The following is a 22,565-nucleotide window of genomic DNA, read 5'->3' as shown; positions in this document are numbered from 1 at the left end:
TCTCTTGTACTTGCAGATATATCTGTGAAGATATTGCTGTGTAAAGTTTCTTCTTTTAATCACTAATGTGATTTACTTTCACCTTGATATAAGGACTGTTTTCCATAATATATTGTTTAAATTTTGAGTATTAGAAAAGATATATTATCTGTTATGTATGTGTGTTGATGTCCTCCAGAACACTATACAATCATTTTTTAACTAATGCCTCAGGTTAACACCATAGATTATTTTCTTATTTCTTCCATTTTGCCTCTCTGTCTGGAAAATCTCATGGGCAGAAATGATTTGACTTGGAAAGAATTTCCATCCTCCTGAGTTCCTAGGCCAAATATATTGCTATCTAATATCACCCCAATTCCACCATTGTTTGTAACAAATTTCAGTTTGTCTCCTAATGTGGTTTGGGAGAAATTACAAAGGTCAGCATCCATGCAGTGTTGGCATGGTGTCACAATATTAGAATTGCATAACAAGGCATGCATCCTCCATGGTAAAGTGGATTTTCTTTGGAAAGAGAACAGCAAGTAATTTAAATTTTAGCAATTCTAAAATTTAATGTTCTTTGCAAAATCAAAGCAAGTAAGAAAGATTCTTTAAAGGGAACTTAGCTATAGGATAAAAACACCTTACATTTTAAGGAGCATTTATGGTCAATACACATATAACTGTAGAACTCTATAAAAAACATTTATATTCTCAGCACTCACAAAACTGAGGGTAGGGAGGATGCTGAGTTGCAGAAATTTCCTACTTCCTAATTTCTGTTTGTATAAAATTGCTGATGATCCAAATTGCCAAAATCTGGCTTCTCATTCTGCTTGGATAGACTGTACTCTGGGACTGGAGCTGCACCTGACTGTCACTAGAAGAACTTCTCTCCTCTGATCCTATGTTTCTGTGGCTACTGCTTCTGGTGCTTTGTGAGTAGAATACTAGAGCAAAACTTGGGAGTAACCAGAACAGAAGCACCTGTGCTTAGTCATCCCAGAACCTCATATGGAGAACAACTCTCTCTGCTGGGATGAGTTGGGATGATCTTCAGCTTCTAACCTAGGGCCAACAAGTGTTACATAAATGGGTACTGAGCAGAGCAAGGTTTCCAGGAAAACCAAAGGACTATGAATCTCTTTTCCAAATACTGGTGCATTCTCCCTTTGATTAACATGTATTAATGTTTTCATCTCTGGGAAAATTGGGAAAATTCTTTAAAGGATATCACAGAAATGTTTTGTTAGGCTAAATTCTATTTTTAGACCATTTAAATATCACTGTGCTTCAACTCCACTTTTGCTCCAATGTACCACATTTTTGGCTTAACTCTTACTTTCCTAGACTGAAATTTTGGAGAGGTTTCAAGTCCTGCTACCTAAAGATGAAACTGTGGATTTTGCTGATAAATATGACTGTAGTATATGAATGCAAGCATGATACTAGAACTAGAATAGGAAAGAAGGGAGAAAGAGTGTCTATGATATATGAGAGGACACCTCCATTTTCTTTCTGGGATTTCCTGGCTTGTGTGTTGCCACCAGACAGGCAATATGTCTCAAAGAAAATAACCAGTCTTAAAAAGATAATGTGGAAGAGGAATAAGTAAATCATGACACTTCTGATAATTTACCTACAAAATAACCAGCTGATAATGGGATGCACTATGTTTATAAAATGTTAGGGCCTTAGGAAATAAGTGCTTTGTTCTATGGGAGTATTTTTTGTGAGTAAGGGAAAGACAAAAGGAGAGATGAAGAAAAAAATAAAAGGAATGAGGGGAGTAGAAAGGAATAAATACCTGGGGTAGAGGGAAGAAGACATAGAAGAAAAGAAGGGGGAAGAGAATTGTTGAAAACATTCTAAGAGAGTTACACCATTTTTTTAAGTGTAAAAATACTGGTCCTGTGCTAATCTCTTTGACTATTGCCTCACAGCTCCTGTTGGCCTATCATCAGGTAAGTTATTCTTTTCTTTTCTCTTTTAGATAACTGGGAATCATACATACTTTTCCAGGGTAGGGAGGTACTGCCTGTTCCAGTCTCTTAGCTGAGGATTACAGGGATTAGGTCCACAAATGGGGTGAAGAAAGTGGGAGGCCAGTCCCCAAACCTAGTCCCAGCCACAGTATAAATGCTCCAATGTCACATTCCTCTATGCTTTCCTACCATCTGCTTGTGTGAAAGACCTTACCCCAATTATTTCAAGACAATACATCATTTTCTCTTTACTATAAAGTCCAGGGGCATGTAATAAGTTAACTACAAAGAGAAAACAAATCATGAAATATTATCTTGGGAAATATTCTGGTCCAGTCACAGAAACTTAAAAGCCTTGGTCAGAAACACTGGAGGCAGTGATTGAAAACCTATTTCCTACAATAAAAAGGTAACCAGAAAGCTAAGAAGATATTCTGCATTTAACAAAATGATCCCTTGATGTTTTACTTGGATTACAAACTACCCCTGTATAACTTGGTTTCATCATCATCGTCATCATTAAAGTTCTAATGTAATAAAACAAAAAGGAAATGGTTTTATATTAAACTGGAGGGTTACATTTTCTTCTTTAATCATTTATTTGAAAAAGCATTTTTTTATTATAGGGAGGATAGTTAATACCTATATATCTGGTCATTTTATGTCTATATAAATTGCATTATATCTGATGCAATTTAAGCAAGTGTTTTTATTAATATATTAGAGGGTCTCAGTATCAGCCTCATTCAATCCAGTAAACTTCCTGAAATTATGGTAAAATGTGTGTGTTATATAAAATTATGCCTTCCTTTAAAGAACAGGTAAAATGTCAAAGTTAAAGGTCATTTACTTAGGTATATTTCAGTCAAATTTCTGTTCCAGGCTTAGTATAATCAGAGGTCATCATTTTCTATTTATCTTTATCCCTGTCATTATTACCAATTTGGTCACATATTTCTTACTTCTTTTTTAAGTATATTTTATTGATTATACTATTATACTTGTCCCATTTTCCCACTTTATCCCCCTCTGCCTGGAACCCTCATTCCCTTCAGCATTACCCCCTAGTAACTCATGTCCATGGGATGTACATATAAGTTCTTTGGCTTCTCCATTTCCTATACTATTCTTAACCTCTGCCTGTCTATTTTGTACCTGCCAATTATGCTTCTCATTCTGTGTACCTTCTCCCCTGTTCTCCTTCCTCTCCCTCCCCATTGATAACCTTCCATATGATCTCCATTTCCGTGATTCTCTCCCTATTCTAGTTGTTTATGTAGTTTGTTTTTGTTTTTTTAGGTTCAGTTGTTGATAGTTGTGAGATTGTTGTCATTTTACTGTTCACAGTTTTGATCTTCCATTTCTTAGATAAGTCCTTTTAACATTTCGTAAAATGGAGAATTGGCGATGATGAACTTCTTTAACTTTGCCTTATCTGTGAAGCATTTTATCTGTCCTTCCATTCTAAATGAAAGCTTTGTTGGATGGAGCAATCTTGGATGTAGGCCCTTACTTTTCATGACTTTTGCATTCTTCTCTCCATCCCCTTCTTGCCTGTAAGGTTTCTTTTGAGAAATCATCTGACAGTCCTGTGAGAACTCCTTTGTAGCTAACTCACTTCTTTTGCTATTTTTAACATTCTCTACTTATCTTTAGTCTTGGGTAATTTAATTATGGTGTGTCTTGGCATGTTCTACTTTGGATCCAACTTGTTTGTGACTCTTTGAGATTGCTAGACTTTTATGTCCATTTCCTTTACCAGATTGGGAGATTGTACTTTCATTATTTTTTTCAAATAAGTTTTCAATTTTTTAAACTTTTTTTATTGATTATGCCATTACATTTGCTCTATTCCCCCCTCTATTCCCCTCCACCCTGCATACCCCTCCCCCACCATTTCCCCCTTTAGTTCATGAACACATGTCTCAAATTCTTTAGATTCTATATTTCCCCTACTATTCTTACCCTCCCTCCTATCTATTTCCTATCTACTGTCTATGCTACTTATTTTCTGTACCTTCTCCCCCCTTCCCCTCCTCTCACTCCCCTGTTGCTAACCCTCCATGAGATCTTCATTTCTATGGTTCTGCTCCTGATCTAGCTGTCCTCTTAGTTTGCTTTTGTTTTAGGTGTGGTTCTTAATAACTGTGTATTTGCTGTCCTTTCACTGTTCATCTTTTTTATCTTCTTTTTCTTAGGTAAGTCCCTTTAACATTTCATATAATAAGGGCTTGGTGATGATGAACTCCTTGAATTTGGTCTTATCTGAGAAGCTCTTTATCTGCCCTTCCATTCTAAATGAAAACTTTGCTGGGTAGAGCAATCTTGGTTGTAGATCTTTGGTTTTCATGACTTGGAATACTTCTTTCCAGCCCTTTCTTGCCTGTAAGGTCTCTTTTGAGAAATCAGCTGACAGTCTGATGGGAACTCCTTTGTAGGTGACTGTCCCCTTAGCTCTTGCTGCTTCTAGGATTCTCTCCTTCATTTTAATCTTGGCTAATGTAATTCTGATGTGCCTTGGTGTGTTCCTTCTTGGGTCCAACTTCTTTGGGACTCTCTGAGCTTCCTGGATTTCTTGGAAGTCCATTTCCTTTGCCAGCTTGGGGAAATTCTCCTTTATTATTTGTTCAAATAAGTTTTCCACTAGTGGCTGTGCCTTTCCCCCTTCTGGTACCCCTATAATTCGGATGTTGGAATGTTTAAAGATGTCCTGGAGGTTCCTAAGCTTCTCCTCATTTTTCTGAATTCTTATTTCTTCACTCTTTTCTGTTTGATCATTTTTTTCTTCCTTCTGGTCCACTCCCTTGATTTGAGTCCCAATTTTCTTTCCATTACTATTGGTTTCCTGCACATTTCCATTCATTTCAATTAGTTTAGCTTCCATATGTTTCTCTAATTTGTGACTAAAATCAACCAGTTCTGTAAGGATCCTGATAACCAGTGTTTTGAACTGTGCATCTGAAAGACTGGCTATTTCTTCATCACTTAGATCTATCAGTTCTGGGGCTCTGAGTTGTCCTAGAGCCATTTTTGGTCTATTTGTGCTGTTAAGTAAGCGGAGCGAAGCCTTAGTTGTTTACCAGGACGGGGAGACCCAGGTCGCTGGTTTGTGACGCTGTGTGTGGGGGCGTGGTCAGAGAGGGAGCAATGGTGGTCCTCTCCGCTAGCCCAGCCTGTCCAGTCACACCACACGCCTCGGGTGGGCTTGTTTATCCTATCAGAATTGTGCAAGGCTGCTGCCCCGCACAGGCTTCCCTTCTCACTGGTTTCTCCGCATGTAAATGCGCGACTGACCGACCCGCCGCACCTCTTCCCTGTGCGCTCCCGTAGCTAGCTCGCTCGCGATCAGCGCCTATGGCTGCTTGTGCGCGCACTGCGCACCACCCGGGAATTTTTTCTTGCTAACCTGCTCTGCTGTTGGCTTCACTCCTTGTACCGGACCAGCTGAGTATCTAGCTGTCCTTTGGACTCCGTATTTTCAATTTTCCGTGTGGCTTGGTTGTGACTGCTGTTAAAAATAGTTGTTCTTAGATTTGGTTGTGCACAGAGGCAAGGTGGTTCCTCCACCTACGTCCTCATCTTGGCGGAAGTCCAGTTTTCAATTTTTTTTATTTTTCTTTTCTCACTCTGGCACCCCTATGATTAGTATATTGGAACTTTTAAAGTTGTCCTACAGGTTCCTAAGCCTCTATTCATTTTTTTATGTTCTTTCTTCATTCTGTTCAAGTTGAATGTTTATTTTTTTCTTCTGTTCCAAATCATTGATTTGAGTCTTCGTTTCCTTCTCTTTACTATTGGTTCTCTGTATATTTTTATTTATTTCATTTTGTATAGCCTTCACATCTTCCTTTATTTTGTGGACATGCCCAGTCTTTTCTCTGAGCATCCTAATTACCAATGTTTTGAACTCTGCATCTCATAGATTGTCTATCTTCTCATCACTTAGATTTTCTGGAATTTTGATCTGTTCTTTAATTTGGGCCAGATTTCTTTGTCTCAGCACACTTGTTATGTTGTAAGGGGGTAGAGCCTTAGATATTCACCAGGGCGAGGTAACCCACTTTGCTACACTGTAGCACTGTATATGGAGGAGGCATCAGAAAGAGAACAATGATGCTTGCTTAGCTCTTGCCCTCTTTTCAGTTACTTCCCTTATTACTCACAAGCAAATTGTGACCTTTCAAGTGCTGCCTGGTGATGATTCTTGAGTGAATGGCCTTGTGTATTTTTAAGGGCCCCATGAGCCTCTACAACAGAGTCTGTGGAACTGGAAATTTCTCTCATGACCACAATCCTCTAGGTTTTTACACTTAGAGATTTTAAGACTTTGTTTTTCTGGATCTGGAAACCTGGGTTGCACAGTCTTTCTCATTCCCCAGTTGTTCCACCTAGTTTATGTTCACATGAATGCGGGGCCAGCCAGTCTGCCAGCTTTCACCTTGTCGCATGTCCTCTTCAACACAGCTGCCCATCTCCTCTCTTCCTAAAAGCCTTGATGGATGTTTCTCCTTAATTCCTTGTTTGTCAGACTTCCACACAGTTTGACTTTCTTGCAGTTTTAGTCATGTGTGTGTTTTATAAAGTTGTCTATGCCTCAATGTTGGTTGGAGGCCATATATCTTTTTAAATGTTTATTTAATCAAGTTGATATTATCTCTATTCTCTTCACTGAAAACTTTGCCTGGTCTCAATCTACAGAAGGAAAATTTTTTACTTCAATGAGGGCTTAAGACTTCTTTTTTTAACAGTATTTATGCCCCAACCATTCATTCGAACCTCATAGTCTAGTAATGTACCTTTCAAAGTGGCAGTTGTCTCTGAACTTATTTGATTTACTTTGCTCCATCAAGAACAAAATTTTGAGCATTTACCTCCAACATATTATATTGATTTCTATATTGAAATATTTTGACCATTGTAAAATATATACATACATTTAAAAGATTAGAAATGTTTAATATAATATGAAAGTTATGAATGCTTTTTCCCCACCTCCTTCTGAATTCCGCTTTGGAGACTGAGTCTAGATCTCATAAGAAGATGGTCTCTGTTCTGAGACAGGACTCTGAGAATGGGTATTTCTTCTTTCTGCCATAAACTTATGACTAGAGGTGTGAACTTGGCAGACAGCTTAAATAAATATTCACACATTGTCTCTTTCCTCATTTGTTTTCTCCATATCTGAGGCTAAGTCTCTTTATACACAGGGGGTATGGTCTAATGTTCAGGCCTGGGAATAAGCTTTTTATTAGAACAAACATTTTCTCTGAAATTTAACTCAGTGTATTATAATTCCAAATTAATATTAGAGCCTCAGTTTCCAGTTCCTTCAACAACTAAAAATTTTCTCCAAAATACCCAAAGCTGCAGGACTGCATCAGAAAGCAGTATAATGGCTGGTTTTTCTTTCCTTTGCATAGGCTTTTAAAGGAGAGTCTACTAGCTCCTCTCTATTCTAAGAATTTTTTTCTTTTCTTTCTGGGGAAGATCCAAAACACCAAGTTGCTCATTTGTTCTCTGATGACCACTATCTTCCAAGGAGAGGCAATGATCTAAACAAGAATATTCCCAGAAGCCTCTAAAATACATTCAAGTAGAAAATTCTAGATGTTAAAATTGTAGATCTCTGGGCTGATCTATCAGTTTCCCAGATTGTTTCTTCTATAGAGAATGACAAAATATGTCTTTGAATTGTACTGCTTTGCTAAACCTTTAAGTAATGAGAGATGCATAGAAAGTTAATCATGACTGTCACAGGGACATGAGATCATCTTGAATGAATATAAGAAAATTTAAGTGAAATTATTTAAAATATATATTTAGTTCAAGAAATTTTGACAACTGAAAAAATTGATCAAAACATATTTAACAGACATAAAATTAGCAGAATGTGTAGAAGACAAAAGATGTCATTAAATGAAATAGAGTTCACTTTTACTGATCAGAAAAGCCAGAAGGTTCTGCAGATCCTAAGGAATTTGTGGCTGCCTGGCTTCTTGTGTATGTGTATGCACTATCTTTCCCCATATGAACAGATGTTAGAATGTTGGAACATGGTAAGCAGCATTGGCACAAGTTTTTTTTCATCTTCTGCAGACTGGCTAAGTATCGATATGCCACACTATGCCTATGAAGGAGATCAGGTTGTCGTGAGATGCTATGGAGAAGAAAATAATAAAATAAAGAGACTGATGTACTATAAGGATGGATCTCGGATATCCACTTATTACAGCACCTCAAGCTATGTCATTTCAAATGCAAGACCCAGTGACAGTGGCTCCTATTATTGTAAAGCAGATAGGAAATTTTTCTTCTTTGTGGATGTGACAGAAGAAACAAGATCTGCATGGCTCACTGTCAAAGGTGAGGGTCTCACTATTCAAGTAGAAGAGACTGAGAACAGGTAGGGCCTATATGGGAGGATCAATGTACAGTACAGAGCAGACCACCTATGTAGGCAGAAATTTTGAGTCACTGTCTGTCTTTGAGTGTGGGGCTGTATGTCCTTCTCATTAGGGCTGAGAAGATAAGGCACATGTCAACAGGAAATCTGAACCTCACTGACTGGTGGTCTCTGTTTAATTCTTTTCTTCAGAGCTGTTTCCAGCACCTGTTCTGACAGCCAGACCCCTGCTGCCCACTGAAGGAAACTCAGTGACCTTGTCTTGTGATACCCAACTCCCTTCAGATAGGTCAAGAATACAGCTCCAGTACTCCTTCTTCAGGAATGGCCACACCCTGATGTCAAAATGGAGCTCATCAGAATTTTGGATCTCAGCATTATGGAAAGAAGACTCAGGATATTACTGGTGTGAGGCAATGACATCATCACACAGTGTCACAAAGCGAAGTCATCAATCCTATATGCATGTGCAGAGTGAGTATCAATGGCTGGGCTGGCTGAGAAGCTGTTGTCCTCAGTTCTGGAACAGCTCCTCTAAGACTCAGAAATAGCTAGAGAAAAGAATATTTATATAAATTTGCAAAGTACAAGGAATTGCTCAGAGCAGTTTTATATTTAGTGCTCCCAACAAATCTGTGAAGTATTGACGTGTGAATAATATCTGTAAAGTAGGTACTATAATTACTTCAATTTTACACATGAGGAAACTTACAGAGCCAGTGACATGCCCAAGGTAAACCAGTAAGTAAGTAGCACAGCTGGAATTTGAAGCTGAGCAATCTGGTGCTAGTATGTGCCCACTTTGCTATCCTATCTCAACTATGCCAGTGGAATGTGGTTTCAAAATACCCACCAATTATTGAACATCTGTAGTGTAGTACTTGCTTTATACATGTATATTGTTTCATTTATATGAGAACTCTACGAACTTAGCATGATTATCCACACTTTATCTTTAAGAAACTGAGGATCTGAAGGATTCATTGACCTACCAGTATCATACAATGGATATGTGGCAGAGCTGAGTGAGGACTCCACAGCCTGTGCTTTTCCCACTACTTCTGTCCCAAATGCATCAGGAGATCATGAGAGAGTAAGATCAATTTGATCTGTGATCATTAGAAAGGGCTAATTAATGTGTAGGAAGTGAAAGGTCAGATTTTTAGACCATTAAGTTGCAGGGTGCTCATGCCTAGTGGCCCTCAGAATGCTTCCTTCCTACTAAAAATATTTATCTGAGTAACACTGATTTCAAAACTGCACCTGCCACAAAGCCTACCAGGTAGTACTGGCTTCCACACCAGGCCCTCACCTGTCATCTTGTGTTCACACAGGAATCCCTGTGTCTGGAGTGCTTATGGAGACCCAACCCCAAGAGGGGCAGGCAATTGAAGGAAAGAGGCTGGTCTTTGTCTGCTCTGTGGTTGAAGGCACAGGGGAAATCTCATTCTCTTGGCACAAAGAAGACACAAGGGAAAATCTGGGGAGGAAAAGTGTGCATTCTCAGAGATCAGAGCTAGTGATCCCTGTTATCAGGGAAAGCCATGCTGGTGGATATTACTGCACAGCTGACAATAACCACAACCTCATCCAGAGTGAGACAGTGAACATCACTGTGAGAAGTAAGTAGCACTTTTAATTAGCCAGAAATTTCCAACTGGGCAGTTTCATTGCATTGCACTAAGGCTGTTTCAAGAACAAGTGCAATAAAAAGGTTAATTTGCTAATATCGTTATGGCAATGATGGTGGTGGTGGTAGTGGTGGTAGGAGTAACATTAGCAGGGGAGTAAAAGGAGAATGACAGGGACAGATACAAGGCCAGTATATGGCATGACCAGAGGTATATTTTCCAGACTTGCTCATCAGAGGTCATCAAAAGTCTTCTAGAACTGTCTCTGCAGCATTAGATTGGGAGGTATGACAGTAAGAAAGAATCTATGGTGCTGGAGAGATATTTTGAGGACACATGGGTGAGAATAGATAGGTTGTAAGTCTATATCAACAGAAGAAACACTCTGTGATGGACCCTATTACTTCTATCAGTTCCAGTGTCACATCCTCTCCTCACCATCAGTGTTCCTGGGAACCAGATCTCTACTGGGGACATGGTGGAGCTTCACTGTGAAGACAAGAGAGCATCTCCTCCTGTTCTGTATTCATTTTATCATGAAAATATCTCTCTTGGGAACATCTCAGTGACTTCTGGAGGAGGAGTGTCCTTCAATCTATCTCTGACTGCAAAGCATAATGGGAACTACTTCTGTGAGGCAAACAATGGCCTGGTGGCCCAACGCAGTGAGATGGTGGCACTCAACATCACAGGTAGGACATGTCCAAAGTCTTTCAGTGGACTAGTTGCAATTATGTCAAGTAATAGCTTGTTTGTTCTTTTCATAGAATTTATCTGTCCCTCAGGGAATCACAGTTAAACTAAAGAGTCTTTCTACTCTCAGGCTTTCCTTTCCATTGATCTTAACAATGGCATCACTGGTCTACAACTTCCCTTTTTATTTACCCTTTACTTGATATAATCAGGTATATGTGAACAACAGACCCTATGTGTAGGACACTGTGCTGGGATAAGTCAGCTTTACAAGTGAGGTAAGTGAGGCATGAATACACAACTGAGGGAAGAGGGAAACACCACTGAGAAAAATAAAAAATACTTCCATACTGAGTGCTCACAATGAGTAAGTAGATACAACTAAGCCGCATGAATACTTAAGGGAAAAGTAGAAACATCATGAACAAACCAGGTTTTGGAATTCAAAAGTTTACTATGAGTATCTTATTTAATCTCCATAACAACTCTCCTTTTACTAATAAATAAAATTAGGACTTAGTCACTTGTCTGAGGTAACACAGCTAATAGGTCACACAAAAACCAAACTTTAATCTAGGGCTAGCAAAATCAAGAAACTTTACTCTTTGCTACTATTTTAATATATCATAATGGCTATAGAATGTTTTTAAATTTTATTATTGTACAGTATATTTAAATGTTTTTCTAATAAAAATAGTCATTGAATTTCTGGTATAAATCCTTCTTTTTTTAATTTTTATTTAATTATTTTTCAAGTACCCCCCCGCCCCGTTTCCCCACCTCCCTCCCATTCCCCCCCCCCAGTCCTCATCCCTGTGTCTTTCATACTTGTTCCTCAAAATCCCTCCCCATTTTTCCCCTTAAATTCCCTTCCCTCTCCCCTCTGGTCACTGCCCACTTGTTCTCTATTTCAGTGTCTTTGTTTTTATTCTGCTTGCTTGTTTGTTTTATTGTTTAGCTTCCTGTCAAAGGTGAGATCATATGGTATTTGTCCTTCAATGCCTGGCCTATTTCACTCAGCTTCTTAATTATCATGTCATCATAAGTAAAACAAAAAACTTGCTAATATTTTACTTCAAAATTTTGTGTCCTCATCCTGGCTGGTGTAGCTCAGTGGATTGAGCACAAGCTGTGAACCAAAGGGTTGCCTGTTCGATTTCCAGTCAGGACACATGCTTGGGTTACATGCAGGCCAGGTCCCCAGTGGGGATCACGTGAGAAGCAACCACACATTGATGTTTTTTTCTCTCTTCCCCCTCCGTTCCCCTCTCTCAAAATATAAATAAAATAAAATAAAGAAAATCATAGTTTTAAAAAATGTTGTGTCTTATTTATATACTCATTTAGTTTTGGTGTCAAGGACAGATTATCCTCATAAGAATGATTTGAGGAGCTTTCTGTCCTTTGCAGCAATTTAAAACAATATTGGAATTATCTGCTATTTTAAAACTCTTTGGAACTAGGCAAATAACTGAGTCAGGTAGATTTTTGCTTCCACTTTCAAACATTTTTCCTTGGTCTTTAATTTTTTTTAGCCTTTAAAAATAATTTGGATGCTTTCACCCCCAAATTGGGGTCTTTTATCTAGATTTTTGAATTCATCACATAATGTTGACTTGTATTATTATCTAAATTCTGAATAGTCTTTATATCTGTGATGATGCTCTCTTTATATTTTCCATTTTCATTGTATGATCTCTTATAATTTCTTTTTTTTGGGGGGGTTAATATATTTTATTAATTATGCCATTACAGTTGTTCTATTTCCTCCCTTCATTCCCCTCCACCCTTCACACCCCGTCCCCCACCATTCCCCCCCTTTAGTTTATGACCACATGTCTCAAGTTCTTTAGATTCTATATTTCCCATACAATTCTTGCCCTCCCCCCTATCTATTTTCTATCTACTGTCTATGCTACTTATTTTCTGTACCTTCTCCCCCTTCTCCTTCCCCCACTCCCCTATTGCTAACCCTCCATGTGATCTTCATTTCTATGGTTCTGCTCCTGATCTAGCTGTCCTCTTAGTTTGCTTTTGTTTTAGGTGTGGTTCTTAATAACTGTGTATTTGCTGTCCTTTCACTGTTCATCATTTTATCTTCTTTTTCTTAGGTAAGTCCCTTTAACATTTCATATAATAAGGGCTTGGTGATGATGAACACCTTGAATTTGGTCTTATCTGAGAAGCACTTTATCTGCCCTTCCATTCTAAATGAAAGCTTTGCTGGATAGATCAGTCTTGGGTGTAGGTCTTTGGATTTCATGCCTTGGAATACTTCTTTCCATCCCCTTCATGCCTGTAAGGTCTCTTTTGAAAAATCAGCTGATGGTCTGATGGGAACTCCTTTGTAGGTGACTGTCCCCTTATCTCTTGCTGCTTCTAGGATTCTCTCCTTCATTTTAATCTTGGCTAATGGAATGATGATGTGCCTTGGTGTATTCCTTCTTGGGTCCAACTTCTTTGGGACTCTCTGAGCTTCCTGGATTTCCTGGAAGTCTATTTCCTTTACCAGATTGGGGAAGTTCTCCTTTTTATTTGTTCAAATAAGGTTTACACTCATGGCTGTTCCTCTTCCCCTTCTGGTACTCCTATAATTCAGATTTTGGAACGTTTAAAGATGTCCTGAAGGTTCCTAAGCCTTTCCTCATTTTTTTGAATTTTCTTTTCTTCATCCTTTTCTGTTTGGTCATTTTTTTCCTTCTTCTGGTCCACTCTTTTGATTTGAGTCCCAGTTTCCTTTCCATTACTATTGGTTTCCTGCTCATTTCCATTCATTTCAATTAGTTTAGCCTTCATATGTTCCTCTAATTTGTGACTAAAATCAACCAGTTCTGTGAGCATCCTGATCACCAGTGTTTTGAATTGTGCATCTGGAAGTTTGGATATTTCTTCATCACTTAGATTCATTGGCTCTGGGGCTCTGAGTTGTTCTTGAGCCAGGTTTTTGTCTGTACCTGTTACATATGAGGAGCGGAGCCTTGGGTATTCACCAGGGCAGGGCCACTCAGGTCGCTGGTTTGTGGTGATGTACATGGGTGCTGGGTCACATAGGGACAATGGCGGTTCCCTCTGCTGCTTCCTGGCATTGGGGCCTATGCAGTCCATCTCACTGCTAGCTCCTTCACCGGTTTATCTGTGCGTGAATGTGTGACCGAGATCAGCCCTCAGTGGGTCCACCACCTTGTGCCCTCAGTGGGTCCACCCGCTCTCCACACCTGGGATCCACCCACGGCTGCTGAGGCACCTGGGTCACGCTCGGTTGGTCCGGTGGATCTTTCCTGCCTGACCCCACTCTGCTGCTGGCTCTGCCCCTCTTACCAGTTTGGCTGAAGTGTTCATTGTTGTCAGACTTCCGTGTAGTTCAATTTTCTGTGGTTTGGCTTCATTTTTGTTGCTAAAACTTTGTTGTTTTTAAACTAGGTTGTACGAGAAGGTGCAGTGCTTCCACCTATGCCTCCATCTTGGTGGACGTCAATCTGATCTCTTAGAATTTCTTAATAAAATTTCTCAGGGAATTGTCTACTTATTGCTTTTTTTGAAAAGCAAGTGTGAGTTCTTTTTTCCCCCATACTTTTTTATTGTTCAAATACAGCTGTCTCCATTTTCCCTTCTACCACTCCTTTCTATTCCTACCATCCCCACTTCCCACCCTTGGTCCTACCACCCTATTGTCCATATGTATTTTATACATATTCCTAAATACCCTTCGTCATTTTTACTTTTGCTCCCCTCCCACTTCCCTTCTGGCTACTGTCAGGTTGTTCTTAATGTCAACAACTGTGGTTATGTTTTGCTTGCTTGTTTCTTTTGTTGATTAGGTTCCACTTGTAGGTGAAATCGTGATATTTTTCTTTCACTGCCTGGCTTACTTTATGTAACATAATGCTCTCCAGACTTACCCATGCTGTTTCAGAGGGATGGAGCACCTTCTTTCTCTCTGCTGCATAGTATTCCATTGTGTAAATGTACCATAGTTTCTTGATTCACTCGCTTACTTATGGACACTTTGGTTGCTTCCAGCACTTGGATATTGTAAATTGTGCTGGTATGAACATTGGGGCACATAAGTTCTTTTGGATTGGTGTTTCAGGGTTCTTAGGATATAATCTCAGCCGTGGAATGGCCAGGTCAAAAGGCAATTACAGTTTTGGTTTTCTGAGGAAATTCTATCCTGTTTTCCATAGTGGTTACTCCAGCCTGCAATCCCGCCAAAAGTGCACTAGGGTTCCCTTTTTCTACTTCCCCTCCAACACTTGTTTGTTGCTTTGTTTATGATGGCCATTCTGACTAGTATAAATTGGAATCTTACTGTGGTTTTGATTTTCATCTCACTGATGACTAGTGATGCTGAGCATCTTTTCACATGTCTCTTGGCCCTCTGTATGTCCTCCTTTGAGAAGTGTCTGTTCAAGTTCTTTGCCCATTTTTTATTTCTGTTATTTGTCTTCCTGGAGTGGAGCCATGTAAGCTCTTTATATAGTTTGGAGATCACACCCTTTTCTGAGGTATCATTGACAAATATGTTTTTCTACATGGTTGGTTCTTTTTTCACTTTAATGCTGTTTTCTTTAGCCATGCAGATTTAATTTTTATAGGATTCCATTTGTTTATTCTTTCCTTTATGTCTCTTGCTCCAGGGGACATATTGGTGAAAATATTGGTGAGTGGAGTATCTGATATTTCTCTGCCTATGTTCTCTTCTAGGACTTTTTTGTTTCACAACTTATATTTAAGTCTTTAATGTACCTTGAATTTATTTTTTTGTGCATCGTGTAAGTTGGTGGTCAAGGTTCATTTTTTTGTATGTAGCTGTCCACATCTCCAAATACCATTTGTTGAAGAAGCCATCTTGACTCCGCTTTATGCTTCTGCCCCTTTTGTTGAATATTTATTGACCATAGAGACTTGGGATCATTTATGGTCTCTCTATTCTGTTCCATTGGTCTATGTGTCTATTCTTATGCCAGTGCCAGGCTGTTTTGATTACTATGGCCTTGTAATACAGTTTGATATCTTATATGCGGATTCCTCATATTTTGTTCTTCTTTCTCAGAATTACTTTAAAAAATTGCTGTAGCTTTTCAGGGTCATTTTTGGTGTCATATAAAATTTTGAAATGTTTGCTCTATATCTGTGAAAAATGCCATTGGTACTTTAATAGGGATTGCATTGAATCTGTAAATTGGTTTTGGTAGTATGGACATTTTCATGCTGTTAACCCTTGCTATCCATGAACATGGTACATGTTTTCATTTGTTTGTGTTTTCCTTAATTTCTATCTTTAGTATTGTGTAATCTTCTAAATACAGGTATTTTACCTCCTTGGATAGGTTTATTCCTACGTATTTTATTTTTTGTTGTTGTTGCTATAGCAAATATGAGTTTTTCCTGATATCTGTTTTCGATAATTTATTGTTGGTGTACAAAAATGCCTTGGATTTCTGAATCCCGACTTCATGTCCCACTGTTTTGTCAATTCACTCATTAGGTTGAGTAGTTTTTTGGTAGAGTCTATAGGATTTTCTGTACACTATCACATCATCTGGGAACAATGACAGTTTTACTTCCTCCTTTCCAATTTGAATGCCTATATTTATTTTTCTTGTCTAATTGCTGTAGTTAGGGCTTCCAATACTATATTGAATAGAAGTGGTGAAAGTGGACAACACAATGGTTAGTCTTAGTATTCAAATTTATTTGTTTTGGGGTTCCTAATTTATTTTCTTTTATCTTCAGTATAACTTTTTTCCTTTTGCTTTAAATTTATTTACCTCATTCTCTCTTTAATTCCTTAAACACAGACACATTTCCCTCTCAATATGTTTTTTTATAAATTTATTTAAATCTGTTTTCTTCTAAGTACCACTTCTATGTCATTCTATAAGTTGATGTGTGCTATAATATTTTCATTTGTCTTATTTCTAAAGTATGCATAAATACCTTTTCATTTTTATAACCTGAAACTTGTAATTCCTTTTTTTGATTTAATTGTTGTTCAAGTAGTTTTCTGTCTTTTCCTCCCATCCCAGTTCACCCCCCAGTGCTCCCCACTTTCCACCCATTTCCACCCCCTTAGTTGTTGTCCATGTGTCCGTTATACTAGTTCCTGTAAATCCTCCCCCTTTTTTCCTAAAACTCCCCTCCCCTCTCCTCTCTGGTCACTGTCAGCCTGTTCTCTATTTCACAGTGTCTTTGGTTATATTTTCATTGCTTGTTTGTTTTGTTGTTTAGCTTCCTGTTAAAGGTGAGATCATATGGTATTTGTCTCTGAACACCTGGCTTATTTCACTCAGCATAATGCTTTCCAGTTCCATCCATGCTGTTGCAAAGGGTAGAAGCTCCTTCTTTCTTTCTGCTGCATAGAATTCCATTGTGTAAATGTACCATAGTTTTTGATCCATTCATTTACTGATGGGCACCTAGGTTGCTTCCAACACTTGGCTAATATAAATTATGCTACTATGAACCTTGGGGTACATAGGTTCTTTTGGATTGGTGTTTCAGGGTTCTTAGGGTATAATCCTAGCAGTGAAATTGCTGGGTCAAAAGGCAGATCCATTTTTTAGAAAATTTCATACTGTTATCCATAGTGGTTGTACCAGTCTGCAATCTCACCAACAATGAACTTCTTATAAATAAATTTATTTATAAAATAAATTTATTTTGATCCTTTATTTTATTGATTTTTCACACATTTTTAAATTGTACTTTTGGCCTGCATAAATTTTCCTGATGGAAACTTACTGAAAATTCTTTTGTGGCCTAATACACAGTTAACATGTCTGTAAATCCCATATATGGAATTTGAAAAGAATTTGATGTTTTCTGTTTAAGATATACCCAGTTTATTATTAATTTACTACTGAATTAATCTAGTTGCTTGAATTATTCTGGATCTATAGAGTTTTGCATATGTTTTATCATTTCAATATATTATTTTTGAAAATTATATTCACATTATTACCTATGATTATTCAAAGTTTATATTTTTTTGCAGGGGTTTTGTCATGAACTTGGTAACTGATTGTGTAAGATAGATCATTTGGTAGCAAATGACAGATTTTAGTACAAACTGGCCTGAGCAAAAAAAATAAGTGAAATTGGTAAGAAGGATCAGAAATGACTATGACTTAATGTGTAACTGGATCCAAGTGTTCTGTCTTTGCCTTCCTTCTCTCTGAATTTCCTCATTGGCTTAATTATCAGACAAACAAAGCTGGTCACAGATGACAACTCTGGAATTACATATCTTCTTTCTGCTAGAAATCCTAAAGAATAAAGTTTTTAAGAAATGATTCCAGCTTAAAACAAACAAACCAAACAGGGAGAGATTACATATTAACTAGCCTGTATAATGTCTTCACACCCATCTTTCCACAGAGAAAATGGACCTGTGTTGATGAAGTGATCCACAGGATATGTTGCAGCTTTCAAAAAGAAAATGAGTGATTGATTTGGCCCAAAGTATTTTCCTAGTCTGGGTCTCAGCCTCCATTTCTAGGAAAGATCTAGTTCTAGAATCCTTTTTTTCCAAGATATTTTTGAACTCACGAAAATTAAACCATAAATCTATATGTTCCACATTTATTCATTATCAGAAAGTCCCAGGTGTCTTTGAAAGGGAGTCTTAGGTAGGATGGGATGATTCTAAGAGATGATAATAGAGTGGGACAGAGCCAAAATTCTATAATTTCCTACTTCAGCAAGTCCCTTATAATCATGCTCATACCACACACCATGACCACAATTAAACACTCTCTCTTATCCCTGGGAGCTCCCATAACAGTACATTTCCAAATGTTTTCTGCTCTTTCTGTTTGCAGGGCCTCCAATCAAAATTCGCTTGATGAATGGTCCTCACCGCTGTGAAGGGAGAGTGGAGGTGGAAAAGAATGGTTACTGGGGTACTGTGTGTGACGATGGCTGGGACATGAACGAGGTGGCTGTGGTGTGCCAGGAGCTGGGCTGTGGAGCAGCCAAGCATACACCTGCAGGCATGTTATATCCACCTGTGGCAGAAGAGGACCAACCTGTGTTTATTCAGGTAGCTATGTGCAATGGGACTGAAGATACCCTGGCTGAATGTGAGCAGGTTGAAACTTTTGACTGTGGGCATGATGAGGATGCAGGTGCAGTATGTGAAGGTGGGTAATGGCAAGGGCTAGGGAATAAGAATGGGCTTACCCAGCTCTGTGGCCCTTCTCTCTGCTGTCATGTCCAATTCACTTTATGATACACCACTGCTTCTTTCTCCTTAAGAAACACCTATTCTACATTAGAATGAAGCCAGGATAGCACCTTTTGTTAGGTTAGTCTATGGTCATAATAAACTGCTAATAAACCATTCTCTTATTAGCCCATACCTGCCATTTCAAAAGATAAACCACTGATATTTTATGACCATGAATTGGGTAATGATATCAAAAAATGATTAAGAAACTATAGAGTTACATAACTTTAGTGGTTTTAATTCAGGTCACACTGCACACTAATTTTGAGAAAAAAGAACAATTTATATCAAACAATACTGCAAGAAATATAGTAATCAAAACAGCATATTATTGGCATAAAAATAGAGACATAGGTCAATGGAAAAGAACCCTACTGCAAAAATAAACACATGCTTATGGCAAAAGAGACAAACATGTGCAATGGGGTAAAGACAGTCTTTTCAATAAATAGTGTTAGAAAATTTTTACATTTGCATGGAAAGAAAATGAAACTAGACTACTTTCTTACACCACATAAAAGAATAAACTCAAAATAGATCAAAGGCTTAAAGATAAGATTCAAAATCACAAAACTCCTAGAAGAAAATATAAACAGTAAATTCTTTGTTATTCCTCTTTGTTTTTATTATATAAATTCCTTGGACAAGGTAAACTGAAGAAAAAATAAATGGGACTACATTAAACTAAAGAGTTTTTCATATTTAAAGAGAAAACCATCAACAAAATGAAAAGACAAGCTACCTAACAGGAGAAGATATTCACCAATGATACATTGAATAAGGGGTTAATACTAAAAATACATAAAGAACTTAATACCTAACACACAAAAATATACAATTAAAAATTGGCAGATGATTTGAATAGACATTTCTCCAAATAGTGCACAGAGATGGCCAATAGAGATATGAAAAGATGCTCAATATCACTAATCACCAGAGAAATGCAAGTTAAAACTACAATAAAATATCACTTCACATTTGTTAGAATGTCTATCATCAATAATTTAACAAACAACAAGTGTTGGCAAGAGTGTGAGAAAAGGGGGACTTTCATGCACTGTTGGTGGAATTGCAAATTTGTGCAGACATTATGAAAAACAGAGTGAAGTTTCCTCAAATAATTTAAAATAGAACTATAATACTTTGAGTGAGCAATTTTATTTTGGGCATTTAGCCAAAGAAATCCAAAACACTAATTTGAAAAGTCATATACATCCTTATGTTCATTGCAGTATTATTATAGTAGCCAAGATATGGAATCAACCTGTGTCCATCAATAGTAAACGGGATAAAGAATATTTGGAATATACACAAATATATCTATATACATACACAAAATGGAATATTACTTGGTCATATAAAAGAATGAAATTTTACCATTTGCAGCAACATGAATAGATCTAGAAGGTAGTGCTAAGTGATATCAGTCAGAGCAAGCAAATTATATATATATATATATATATATATATATATATATATATATATATATATATAATTTCACTTGTATGTGAAATCTAAAAAGGAAAATAAACAAACAAAACAGGAACAAACTCAGATAAAGAGAATAATATGGTTACCAAGTGGGAGAGGGTTGGGGCACTGGGTAGATAAGGTGAAGGAATTAAAAATTATAAATTAACAGTTGCAAAATAATCATGGGAATGTAGAGTATAGCATAGGAAATACAGTCAATAATATTGTAATAATGAGGTATGTTGCCAGTTGGGTATTAGACTTATTGAGGGGATCACTTCATAAGTTTTATAAATGTCTAATTACTACTCTATACACCTAAAACTAATATAATGTTAAATGTCAGCTATAATTTAAAAATTAAAATATTTTAAAAATCCAGGTGACTGTGCTTAATTGTGGATATTTAATTAACGTATAAGTAACTTGGGAAGAAATAAGGTTTTAAAAAATTATTTTAGCCCTGGCCAGTGTATCTCGGTTGGAGCATTGTCCCATACCTGGAAGATTGCAGGTTTGAATTACAGGTCAGGGCACATGCCTAAGTTGCAGGTTTCATCCACAATCTGGGAACCTGGAATTCCTGGGTCTGGTGTGCATGGGAGCCAACGAAGAAATGGTTTTTTCTTGCATTGATGTTTCTTTCTCTTTCTCTCCCTCCTCCCTTTACTCTAATGATGAAAAAAAAGTCCTCAAGTGAAGACAAAAATTTATTTTTGAAATATTTTCTTAAATTACAATATAAAATACATTACAAAAAGGAGGCAACTGTACTTAAACAACAATACAAACATTTTAAATTAAAAAATAAAAAGAAATAAAAAATAAGCGTAATAAAGCCCCTGACATGTGTGTAACTTTATCTTCATGTGACCATGACTGGACTGAATTAATGAGAACACAAGCATACTCATCACATTAAATATAATCTTTACAGAATTTTGGCTTTGCACATTTTTGACATTTTTGTGTACTTTATCTAAATATTAGTAAAATTATTTTTGGGCTCTGGCTGGTGTGGCTCAGTGGATTGAATGCCAGCTTGTGAACCAAAGGGTCACTGATTTTTTTTTTAACTTTTTATTTTATTTTTTTATTTATTTATTTTTAGCATTTTTTTTTTTAGGGTCACTGATTTGATTCCCAGTCAGAGCACATGTCTGGGTTGTGGGTCAGGTACCCAGTAGGGGGTATATGAAAGGCAACCACACACTAATGCTTCTCTCCTTCCTTTTCCCTCCATTTTCTCTAAAAATAAATAAATAAAATCTTTTTTAAAAATTTAAAAATTATACTTAGAATTTGAAAAAAATGAAAAGAATGGTATACAAAACAGAAAATTAAAATTGGCCAAAATTGTAGTACAAGTAACTGAAACTTATATTCTGATATTTCAAAAATGTTTATGACTACAGTGAGATACCACTTCACACCAGTCAGAGTGGCCATTATTTAAAAATCAACAATAACAACAACAACAACAAAAACAAGTGGTGGCAAAAATGTGGATAAAATGGAATCCTGGTGCACTGTTGGTGGAAATGCAGACTGGTGTAGCCACTGTGGAAAACAATATGGAATTTCCTCAGAAAATAAAAAATACAAATACAAAAGGACCCACTGATGGGTTTTTTTGACACAGCAGTCCCACTGCTGGGAATGTACCCTAAAGATCCTGAAGCACCAACTCAAAGAACCTGTGCATCCCAATGTTCAATAGCCAAGTGCTGGAAACAGCCTAAGTGCCCATCAGTAAGTGAGTGGATCAAAAAACCGTGGTATATTTACACAATAGAATACTATGCTGCAGAAAGAAAGAAGGAGCTCCTCCCCTTCCTGATACCATGTATGAAACTGGACAGTATTATACTAAACAAAATAAGCCAGGCAGCAAAAGACAAATACAATATGATCTCACCTATATGTGGAATCTAATCAACAAAACAAATGAGTATAATAGAACCAGAGACATGAAAATAAAGAACAAACTGACAATGACCAGAGTGGAGGGTGGAGAACAATAATGGGAGAAAGAAGGATAAGGGTCTAGTCAAGCACCACGTATAAAGAACCCATGGTAATGGACAACAGGTTAAGGATTGACTGAGGTAGCAGGGTATAAGCACCGTAGGGGAGAGCAATGGGTGAAAATTGGGACAACTGTA

At 37.4% G+C, this 22,565-nt stretch overlaps 1 protein-coding gene across 2 annotated transcripts; it reads left to right on the top strand.

Annotated features, from left to right (window-relative positions):
• Positions 1-819: 819 nt before the first annotated feature.
• Positions 820-20,779, top strand: LOC119040242 (Fc receptor-like protein 2). Of its 2 annotated transcripts, XM_037133145.2 has the most exons (7): positions 820-923; positions 1,929-1,949; positions 8,067-8,333; positions 8,566-8,847; positions 9,708-9,995; positions 10,418-10,696; positions 18,521-20,779. In XM_037133145.2, exons 1-7 carry the CDS (start codon positions 893-895, stop codon positions 18,847-18,849), a joined length of 1,497 nt encoding a protein of 498 aa, XP_036989040.2. In that variant the 5' UTR covers positions 820-892; the 3' UTR covers positions 18,850-20,779. The 2 variants fall into 2 exon arrangements, with proteins under 2 accessions (XP_036989040.2, XP_036989041.2); XM_037133146.2 differs by lacking the exon at positions 1,929-1,949.
• The last annotated feature ends 1,786 nt before the right edge of the window (positions 20,780-22,565 follow it).

Source organism: Artibeus jamaicensis, unplaced genomic scaffold (assembly GCF_021234435.1).
Source record: "Artibeus jamaicensis isolate MK-2021 breed Jamaican fruit bat unplaced genomic scaffold, CSHL_Jam_final contig_475, whole genome shotgun sequence".
Taxonomy (NCBI): Eukaryota; Metazoa; Chordata; class Mammalia; order Chiroptera; family Phyllostomidae; genus Artibeus; species Artibeus jamaicensis.
Note: the sequence above shows the minus strand (reverse complement) of the source record. Positions and strands in the feature narration are given on the sequence as shown.

What these genes read in the sequence shown, in the direction of transcription:
- LOC119040242 (XM_037133145.2), top strand. Translation starts at nt 893, where the DNA reads ATGTTTCTGTGGCTACTGCTTCTGGTGCTTT. An exon ending in TCCTGTTGGCCTATCATCAG is followed by an intron (nt 1,950 to 8,066) that starts GTAAGTTATTCT and finishes CATCTTCTGCAG; the next exon opens with ACTGGCTAAGTATCGATATG. An exon ending in GGTGGCACTCAACATCACAG is followed by an intron (nt 10,697 to 18,520) that starts GTAGGACATGTC and finishes TTCTGTTTGCAG; the next exon opens with GGCCTCCAATCAAAATTCGC.